Source organism: Ischnura elegans, chromosome 2, assembly GCF_921293095.1.
Source record: "Ischnura elegans chromosome 2, ioIscEleg1.1, whole genome shotgun sequence".
NCBI lineage: Eukaryota > Metazoa > Arthropoda > Insecta > Odonata > Coenagrionidae > Ischnura > Ischnura elegans.
This window is the reverse complement of record NC_060247.1, coordinates 103930354-103941958: the sequence shown is the minus strand read 5'-3', so window position 1 is coordinate 103941958 and position 11605 is coordinate 103930354. Positions and strand designations below refer to the sequence as shown.

Below are 11605 nucleotides of genomic sequence, written 5' to 3'. Positions count from 1 at the left end.
AAGGAAATATGAGTAAAAATTATGGAAGCGATGATTGCATGGAAAATATACAGCATGAGTTATGTACGTACACCGGTATTTTGAATAGTACAGGGTTTAAACCTTCTCACCTTCTTCTTTTGCTGAACGGGTAGCTCCAGTGGTGCGTAAGACAGCTCATGCAATTAACAAGCCTCCATCTCTCTTATTTAGACGAAGTTTGATTTAGGCTTATATCCATCATCTTCATTTTGCTTCAGGATGGATGTAAACGAAACCTTGTGAAAATTGGTATTACGGTCATATGACGCAAAGTTTATTTAAGCTGTTGGAATGTATAAGATGTTTCATATGGCATTAAACTTTTTACATATTAAAGATATAAAAATGAACCTTTCCCTTTGTTTCTGATCGCTGAAGTAGCCCGCGAGTTGGTTTTAACTTTGATTATTGCATAATTTTGCGGTCGTAGTGCCAAATTACTTAATATTCAGAGCGAACGAAAACCTCAGATGTTGAGTTTGTAAACCTTATCATGGTATTATGAATGAATGACAAATCGATTTAAGCCACTATTGGAGTACTCGTCTAATTTGAATGCAATATTAGTCGTGGAAAATTAAAATAGCAATCATATTATAGCTGTTGTGTTTGACTCAAGCTCACCTGTAATCTATCATGGATCAGCATGTGCTTGATTTATGTAACAAAGGTAATCAGGCTCTTTATTTATTGAAAATGCAAAGGAAAAATCTTCCTATTTTCACTGGAATTATGCTTGTTACTTTCGTTATCTTCCCCATTGTTAATTGTTGTATATTAGTTTATAGTAACCTACCTAGTGTACTTGAAAAACTGCTGATTAACTCCTGCGTAGTTTGAGTCACGTAGTTTTTCAAAATTCTACATTGATCTGAATAGGATACCTCTTCATTGCCGAAGGAATTAAACCCTGAGATATTTTCTTTTCTCCATATTCCAAAACCAGACTCCTGCATACCTGTACGAACTATTTATCTCCCGTAATAGTTAATGTGATTTCCAACCGTTCAAAATTTGGCCTTCAAACTCCTCAAGCACCAATATATAATTCAATTATTTTCAGCTTACCGAATTTAGTTTCTATAATTCCCTTCCGCTAGATGTGAAAACATCACAATCACTTCAATAATTTAAAGAAAGACTGTAGGTACTCTTAATCAAAGAACAGTATTTAAGTTCGTTTATCATCGTTATTTTTCTTGTTATTAAAAGTTACTGTTTACATATGTGTGAGTACAATTAGTGCCAAAAGTTATATTTTTGTGGTATTGATATTGAACATTTAATTGTGTTGATGTCAAAACATTTTTACTTGTTGAACCTTGCTATGATCTCTTCAAAGCCGCATATTCATTTTTTCTATCACTGATATGGTATATTTTCTAAAAATTATATGTTTCAGAGTGGAACATTATATGTACTTTCTTTTCTTTGGTCTCACAGGTTTTTCCTAGAGCATAATAAATATTCATTCATGTATTGCTCCTCAAAATTCTGTATCCAATAGTTATTAGTCAAATCAACCTCATTCTTGTGAATCCCATGAAAATGTCTTTCGTGTATTTGAATTTTACGCAAGTTGTCGTAATAATCGCGCCCAGTCCCCTGCCAAATCCCTATTTTTTGTCATTTATGGCTAGGCCTCCGCAAAGTGCGGCCATAGGCGGTTCCTAGATCCTTATGTAATTCTGGGAAATCGGTATTCGGATTTATGGCTTCCAACTTTGTTAACGGTCCTTTTACTGGCATTTTCAAAACTGACCGCATAATTATTATGGTACAATAGCATTTCACTATCCCTTTCGATCAGGGCATAGCAATTATCAGTCCTCCAATTAGGCCATCAGATGCCCATCCCATGACTCCTCCCTTTAGAATCTGTGACTCTTGCGAATCCTTTTGCGGTCGGTTTCACCTGCCTTTGATTCAAACCTACCCGTTTTCCCGGAAAAATAAAAGAAATGCCTCAAGGTCGCTCTCTCCGGACTTTTCAAGGTTCCCGATGGGGATGGGTTTTGCGATTTCTATGAGGCAGCTCTCGTACTTCACGCCACTTTCGGAATTGAAAGTGAGAGGATGAAATACGATTTTATGTCTGCCACCGTTTGTCTTAATGAGTTACTTCTGCAATTAAAGATTATGATGGCTGCTCTCACCTCTGCGTGGCTCCAATGGCAATATAAATGATACAATTAAACGCTTTATAATGCTAACATTTCGCTTCGCTCGAGTCCGGAGGACTTAATTCGCTTCGCAAATGTACTTGTGAATATGATATGTGGCTATGAACCTTCTAGCTGGAATTTGAGCATTTTTTTGGCCAAAATATCTTTGAACAGATTGAATGTAGGGAATTTGACTATGATCGTATCAGTTTTTTCTTCTAATGTGTCAAGGCACCACATAGAAGAATCTATGCAGACCTAGCATTTTCCCTTAGACTTCTGTTTTTTTTTGGGATCTTATTTTGCCATCATCGTGACCTTTTGATTCTTTTGCAGATCCATCTGTTTCCGTGATAGCTATCTGTAAAGTAGAGGCATTTTTACTGTGATCAAATCAACATTCGGATGTTGAGGAAGATAATCTGGTTTTACTTCCATAGACTTTTAATTGGTGTGCTCGTTAAATGTTATGCGAGAGCCACGGTCGTATCTGATAAGCAATCCTCTACCCCTGCAGAAAAACATATATTCTTCTTACTCTTCTTGTCAGCAAGGGAACATATTCTTTGGAATCACGATGACTGTGGGAAAAAATGGATTTGTTTTGCGTGAAAAAATTTGAATTTTGAGTAACAAGCTTTCTCGCTATTTCATTGGCATAGTTCATTATATTAGATGCATTAGGAAGATTTTAAAAGCTTTAAATTCTCATATGACGGTATCTATTATTTAAGCTGATTCCCATCCCAAAAAAGGTATGTGCTAGCATGAATAACACTATTAAAGAGCAGTTTGTACTTGATTAATTGTTATCGTATTTAATGCCTGTTTGATCCGCCTTCTGATCCCAACATATAAGCATATATTTTGCACTAGCGTTTTAAAAGACTTAATCGTAGAAATAATTTTTTACCGTGCCCATTTCAGAAATATATAATCTTTATTCAAGTATAAAATCCTCTGACCACGTGGTATGTGAAAATCTGTCGTGTTGCTTATTTCGAACTTTCATTTATCCAAACTATATTATTCAGCTTAATAATTATCCTATGCTAAGTAACATAGGCTGTCATAGAGCACAGACTTTAAAAATTTGAGGATAAGGATAGGAACTTTGAAGCGAATCTGTGGTGTGGTTGGGTCCGGGTCGAGATCGTTGTATTTTTTGCTACGAATGAAATCTGAATTTATATTACCTGGGTTGGTTTAGTCATGCGTCTATGATCTTGGAATGGATACGTACGTCGCCATTATATTATTGATTGAATTTAGCACTTAATGAGCACTTTTGCGGATGTAGAATAACTAAAATGTCAGTCGTCATTTGCATCGAGGCGGTAGAGGATATTGCTAGTGAGGCTAGAGGATATTGCTAATCATGGCGTTAGTTCCCGTCAATAGGAGAGAAAATATTAATTTACTTGGAGATTAAATGAGTATTTGGAGATTAAATATTTATATGTTAGGAGATTAAATGAGTCGTTAAAATCCATTTTTAAATGTTAAATTATTTGAAGTGTGAATATTTAAATGATACAAAAACCCAAATGAACTGGGTACCGATCTAAGCTTGGCGGTATTTATTAGAAGGTATCGCAGAATACATCTAACTCTTAAGTGAGAAGGACCTAGGCAATTATCTTGGTTAAATTCGTCGGAGATATTATTTGAAGCGATACAGCTTTTGAAGCTGGCCATGGAGCGGAAATATTCCGTCAAGCATGTCATTATAGTTATTTAATTTTAGTTCCAAGGCATAGTTTCTGAACTTAACCTTGAAAGCAGTGATATTCCCATAACTCCAACACAGTACTTCAATGTGTGAATTCGTAGAGTAACATTCACATGAATTGTTACGGAGAGCTATGTCCTTTGAAAACTTTAAATCTACCTACCGGGTAAACGAGCAGCGTTCTTGAAAATAGTGAGACATCAAATACGATGCTGACGCATTACATAATTATCTGAATGAATAAACTTTGTTGTAGTAGCTGGTATCAACGTATGATTCTCATTTGTATTAATCGCGGTGAGTGATTTATTGCGGAGCATTTAACTCAGCCGCATGAAAAAGAATCCCATTCATTTGTGATTCACATCCTGTTCGTTGGCGTTTGATGCTACTGATTCATCTTCTTGGCGAAGTTTCTATCCCAACAACTAAATTAGGCGCCGAATTTCAAGCTAATATATGAAGGAATGCGTGACGCACCTTATAATTAAACGATCCGTCCCGCTGATTGTGGCAAAAGTTTAGCATACATACTCTCTCTTTGCCCTTGGACAGAAAATGCCCCAGTGGGGTTCTTCGGCGTGGGGGATGCCGGCCGCTACCGCCGGGCTTCCGTTATGGAAGGTTTTATCATCACTACGTGCGTTAAAGCACGCCAAAGAATTTTCAGCGTGGTTATACTAGCAACTTCATTTCAGCTGGGAAATGAATTTAAAATATTATTTAGCTGTTTTTTAAAAATTACTTTTTCAAATGATTCCGATACAGAGCCTTGACTTTCATGGTAATTTGGCCTCGATAGCAGCGGGTTAGTGTCCTCGATTGTCAAACCGAAGGTCGCGGGTTCGAGTCCAGTCTGGGTAGCTCTCTCCAGCCAGACTCTCCAGGACATGGGTGTTTGAGATACTTTATTGTCCATTGATGAATATTCCCCGTGAAAGACCAAACTTGTGCTGTTTTCGGAACAAGTGGATAAAATATAAATATATAATCTTCAAGTTCCATAAGACGTAAAGTTTATTTAAGCTATTGGAATGGATGTTTGCTATGAGGTGACAAAAGTTTTCCATATTTAAGCCATAAAAAAGAACCTCGCTATAGGAATTTTTCAGTGTAGTATGTCATTATAATCATTTAATTTGATTTGGAAGGGATATTTGCCGAACTTAGTTGTAAAATAAGTGATATTACTATTAATTTTTAATATTACTATTACTAATTTCATTTATGAATTCACGAATTAACGTGAACATGAATTGGTATTGTGAAAACGTACCTATGGAGTTAGGATGTCAGAATTCTGTGGGACTTAAGATTGTCAGAAATTGACGGAGAACAATATATATAATCTAAAAACAACGAAAAATGAATAAAAACGTTGGATGATAATTAACCCCTTCTACTTATATTTATCTTCTGAATATCGTGCTCCTATCCTATTCATTTTATTCTATGGTTATATTTACGAGTATATCGAGCGGTAGGCAATGAAATGATACATCGTAGTTTCTAATCAACGTAGAACAGTGAAATAAAAAGTGATTTTTAAACATCGAGAATAATGCTATCGCCACTCGCATAGAATCATTGTATTCCTTCCAGGGTATAAAGTTAAATGAAATATGAGTTATTTGTGTACATTATGGATGATTTAACATCGTTAAACTTTCAAAATATTTGTATTGTTCCTCTAAATACAGCACACTCCCGATTATCCGGGCTAATGATGGGGAGAGACGGCACGAATAATCGGAAAACGCGGATAACCCAAAGTTTCACTTTAATGTCTTGTAATGTTCATAATTTACGTAAAACAAACAACATATTATTTATGCTGTTATTCTGTTATTTTAAAGTGCTTTCCGGACTAATTGAGAGCTTTCTTCGCCAGTTTACGATCTTTTTACCGGCGATAACATGGTTGCACTCGTATTATTACTCCTCCATCTAAGACCTGGTTTCGAAAACCACGCATCCGTGGCTGATTACAACCGATACATATGAACCGATACAGAATAGTGGTTTGCACACATGCTTAAAAACCACTGCGTGACTTCGGAAATTACACTTTCAGGAACCACGCCATATAGTCGCGTCTCGCACAAGTTGCCCGGGTTACAACTGCTGCGGGGCGTATATCCGTGATCACGGAGCTTGGTCGCGCACTGCAAGGCTTGGAAAACAGGAACACGGTGCTCCCGTGAATGCAGCTACAGCGCGATCGCTTCCATTTTACGAAGGGGATTCTAACGGAAATAATGAGCCCGGTGTATCCACGCATTAATGCAGTCTTTCCGATGATTTTGCGTCCGATTGTATTTAAAAAAAATAAAGATCGCAGAAAATATTGAGCGAGAGTGAATATCATCACGGATAATCCGCAAACGGATATACCGCAGCCGGATAATCGGGAGTCTGCTGTAGTGCTAAAATTATGAAAATCTGATGACGTGTTACACTAATTATCGCGCGATTTCGCGTCGGAAGATAGTGACGAGCTATACTAATCATTTCAGTGCAAGGGGTTAAGGTAGGACTCCTTCATGTCCTGCAGTGTCAAGACGGGTGGCAGTGGACTACATCAGGAAGCGGAAGACGATAGCTTCGTGACTCGTCGCTGACTGTCTTACTTTGCCCGCCGCACGCCACCTGGCTGCCCAAAACGCGTGACCCACGCGCATCCTTGAGAAGCGGGCGAGGCTCGCGCCTCCTATCTTGTCTTCTCATCATCCCGAGATACGTCCGCCCCCGATACCACCGCCACCGCCGAGTCACCCCGCAGATAGCAATCGAACTTTCTCACCGGTAACCTTCTCGCCTCTACGAGCACGTCTCCCACCTCCCTCTCCTTTTCATTTGGCTAATCCACCACATTCCTCCGCTCATTCTTTTTGGCTATAGACGTGCTTTATCCGTCCTTTTGCTCCTTGAAAAAGGAATTAAATCGACGGTGACTCTCTGTGAAAAATTTGTGAGTTATGGAGGTTGGTGATAGTTTCGAAGTATATGCCATTTTTATTAATATTTCGAGATTCGCTCCACTAATTAAAGTGAAATGTTATTTTGATGGAGCTTCCTAGATTAGCTCAACTAATTGCTCCTTATCTATTGACGGCTCCCGAAAATGGGCTTTCCGTGGTATATATTATGGTAATTTCATTTGATAATCCGCCTTCTTATGCGGCTTCTTATGACGATACTTGTCTGAGGTCACGAAAAATATTGAATAACTGATATTATATTTGTTATGCGTCAAGAAACACGAAAAATTAACATCTCGGCTCGTCACCGAACTCCTATTTGAGTTATTAGCAAATGAATTTTGCAATTGGAGTCGAATCATGATGGTAATAAGATACTTAGTAGGCTTATCTACTGACGGCTACCAAAAATGGGCTTTCCGTGGAATATATTATGGTAATTTCAATAGATAATCCGCCTCTTTATGCAGTTTCTTAAGAAAATACTTGTCTTTGGTCACGAAAAATATTTAACATATCTCTGGAATTATTGTTCATTAAGAAATATAAGGATCAATTTATCCATATTTTCTGTTGTATAACTTTATTTCTCAACCTCAATGGATGTGATGTGTTGCTACAAAGCTTTATTTGTAACATAAGTAAAATGTATTTTTTGAATCGCGCGGTCTGGATTCTTCATCTCTTAATTTGTTACTTCCAATGCGGAGGAACATTCATTTGCCGTTGCTGAATAAGAGCTTAAGGATCGCCTCGGGTTTGGTGATTGCTGATTATTTCGTGATCGAGTTTTACTCCATTTAATTCAATTGGCAATTCAAACCCTTTAGCCATAAACCCGTTCATTTATTAATTTAGGTGGTTAAGTGCAAAAATTAACTTCTCGTTCCTCATTTAAAAGAAATACTGCCAATCTACCTCGGCGTTGGCGTCCACAATGATTGTGCATCCGCGTTTAAGAAATCATTAAATGCGATATGTTTTAAAGTGATTTATAGCACAAACGTATCAGCTCCAGTAAGGAATCCTAATTAAAGTGAAGCATTAACAGCTTATGGCAAAGGAGGGACGAATATGGCGAGGAAACAAGGAGGGTACCGAAGAATAGGAAAATAAAAGTGAAGTGAGGATCCCTATACGAGTGGTTGGGCCGTATCATTCCACACAGCAAATACGAAAAAAATGTAATGGAGGGAAAACTTGAAATAAAAGACTTACGAATGAGGGAGGAGGGGTTGGAGGATGAACTGGATTCGCTGAGGTCGCCCACTATTTTGCGTTGGTATAAAACCCACCGAGGAGCCAAGATTCTTCAGTCCATCAGGAAGAATCCTCTCAGGCAATACCACAGCGGAAGACAAAACCTCCAACAAACATCACCATGAAATTCTTGGTAAGTTGAAATCTTCGCCCTGTCTGTTTGAACCCACTGCCTCCATTCACTGCTCGTTTTATCACCTCACGAGGAAATAATCCCGTGATAGCCAGTGCTTCTAAAACATACTTCGAACTCGAGCAATATAGTTCCAGCTCTATGATCTCTATTAAAGGTCAACCCTTAATAGACAGTAATTCTAAAACATATGTGGGTCTTGAGCTTGTTTCTCCAGCTCATTGATCTCCATTCAGGATCAAGAAACTAGTATTTTGCTTGTTAGGTCCATTGCCATTGACTGGTTCCATAACGGCAATCGTGATTTTCCACCATGCAAATATGGTCTTAGTTGACCAAATTTGCGTCTTAAATTTAGCTATGGGATAAATGTACTCCCTTTTCTAAACTGATAGAAGAAATTGAATATATTCAATCAGGTATCCATTTTTAAATTTAAAGCCGTCAACAGTGAATACTTCGCTCAGCTCCGTATTTTCTGTGTAGGATAAATTATTTTGCTAAGACATCTCAACCCTCACCGACGAAAAGGATTATCTTTAAATTTAATTAACGTAGAAATAGTTTTTGAATTAACCTGGTCATTCAAAACAGACCATATCCATAACTGTAGCCACCAATGAAAAAGATATTTGGTAATACTCGCCTCCAATAAGTATCATTTAGATATCTTCTAAACATAGAAATAGTTTTCGAATATCCCTGATCATTTAAAACAGACCATTTATATAACCGTAACTGCAACTGAGAGAGATATTTGACAATCCTCGCCACTAACAAGGATTATTTTTAAATTTGCTAAATATTTTTCGAATTGCCCGGAACATTTTAAATGAAACACCCCCATAATTTGAACCGCGGCAGGGAGAAATATTTACCGTTTCGGGCCACGAGAAAAATTTCTACGAAGAAAACCACTGCAATCAACCATATTACTGACTATAAATGTCTTTTTCCCTTAAACAGGCATGCATCGTCCTGGCCCTGGCCGTCTGCGCCTACGCCGATGAGGAGCCCGCAAAGGAGAAGAGGACCGTCTTCGGTCTGGGATACGGAGCATACCCCTATGGTGCCTACCCCTACAACTACGGAAGTTACTACGGAGGATACGGCGCATACCCATACGCCGCTACCCCCTACTACGGATCCCACCTCGCCTACTCCGGAGTCGTCCCAGCCAAGACCGAGGTGATCCCCGCCGCTAAGGTTGTCACCAAGACCGTTCCCGTCACCACCGCCCCCGTCCTGCCCTACTCCACCTTCGGAGCCTACCCCTACTCCTATGGCGCCTACCCCTACTCCTACGGTGCCTACCCATATGGTGCCTACGCCGGATACCCCTACGGATTCGCCGGAAAGCTCATCAAGTAAAGCGGATTGGCCCGAATAATGCTGGAGGGAGGTAGAAGCGGGCTGGGGAAATAGCGCACACCATCGCCCTTGCCGTTTCCCCGGCGGGAACATCAACGAGAGGGTCCTGTTAACACCTTGTGGACTCCTTCTTTACTCCATTCAATTTTTTTGTGAGTCGACCGAGTGTCCTGAGTGTTCCCCCACGAAGGTGCTCGGGAGATTAATCAAAAAAATAAACAAACTGTGTAAAAAAATTGTTCGAGTTCACGACCAATGGTGGTGGATGAGAAATTAAAAAAATCAGCAACTCTAAAACAAACTCTTTCATTTCATGCTACCCTACCCTCATCCTAAAAGCTCACATTCAATATTTGTTTAGAGTTAAAACGCTCACTGAGGATGGCAATAACAAAGTTCGGAGAAGCCAATCGATTTGTTTTCGAAGACCTCAATTAAGATGCATAAAGTAGACTAGATAAATTAAAAATTTGATTTTGCATAAAAGCTAATATTTGAAGAGAAAATGCATACTTGAAACTTTTTGTATGATAATCCGAAAACTCAAACTCGGAAATACAAGGGAATGTCTCAATTTCCTGAAAATTGTAACTTTCCATTCGTTTGATATTAATCTATCAAAAATCCATATTTATTTTTAGTATGTCTTGTATTAGCAAAATTAACGAAAGCTATAAATTCTTAACCGTTGTAGTACCGAATAGCTTGCAAATAAACTCATAGTAAACTCATCATAAATAGTTAGTGAATCGTTGGGATTCCTAAAGTGAAAGATGTCGAGTAGTATTATAACGTATTGCGTGTATTATTATTGCAATCAAAAATTTACTCCCTCAGATTGACATATTTGCTGAGTTTTTATGCTGTAAAATAAAAATCCATACCCAATTCTTGCATTGGAAATATCCTTTAATTATTATGTGCTCCAACATTTTTATCTCTATACTCCTGGCCTTACGTCGCCCTAAAATATTTCGTGGCTAACAAGGCTTTCTCCTGCTTACCCCAATAGATGGCACTCGCCTATTTATTAAATATTTATCAGAGTTATCTACCTAAAAAACAACGACGTTATTGTTTTGGAATGTAGATCTAAAGGGCGTGGAAAAGGAGTAAAAAATTCGCTTGTGGAAGGACAATTTCGTGTAATATAAACTCTACGGTTTCATATTCATCAAAATGGCGTTTTAGTCCGTCCATTTCAAAATATATTTTTTAAAGTCAGGTTTAACAAAAAAATCAAGTCTTCCATGAATAGGTTACTTACAAAATGTTGTCAGTAAGCACAATGTCGGAAGACGTATGGTGAAACCAAATATCGATCCAAATATTGCCAAATACATTTTTGTAAACAAATGAACGGAGTAGAATAATTTATTTTAGAACAGCCGTCTTCTCTTCCCAAATTTTTTGTCTCCTCGCCCGGAGAATGGAATAGATCCTTAGAACATGCCAGTAGGGTGTTTTTGTTTGCTTACAATTAACAGTGGGGCTGTCGTAAATATTAAATGTTTGCGGACGCATTTTTTTGTGCGAGCGAGATTGAAATTGGAGGACGTTGAATTGTCGGAGGAAGGTTTTCAGTCGTATCGCGAAAAGAATGCTGTGTGTCTAAAAGCCGCATTTTATCATTCTTTTTTGGCTGAGAGAAGTTTTTCAATGCCCAAAGGGGATGATTTTAATGGAGCAGGTTTTACATCGCCCACTCTCTTATTCTTTTTGCGGTTCTATAAAGTGATTAATAATTTAATGATCCTGAAGGTTATTTGCATGCTGAAATTTGAATGCGAAACGTATTCGAATCCTGTCTACACTTTTCACGCTTCAGAACTTATCTTCATTGAAAGTAACCTAAGCTTTATAGTTATCCGATAATTTAAATGGATTCAAAACAGGTATATACCCATTTGCGGGTGGTCATGCATAAATTGCGCGACCAACC

General features: G+C 38.2%; 1 protein-coding gene across 1 annotated transcript; it reads left to right on the top strand.

Moving 5' to 3' along the window:
- The first annotated feature begins 8184 nt into the window (after positions 1-8184).
- LOC124154276 (shematrin-like protein 1) lies at positions 8185-9937 on the top strand. Its single transcript, XM_046527899.1, has 2 exons — positions 8185-8292; positions 9259-9937. The coding sequence occupies exons 1-2, from the start codon at positions 8281-8283 to the stop codon at positions 9661-9663; spliced, it is 417 nt and encodes a 138-aa protein (XP_046383855.1). The 5' UTR covers positions 8185-8280; the 3' UTR covers positions 9664-9937.
- Positions 9938-11605: the final 1668 nt, after the last annotated feature.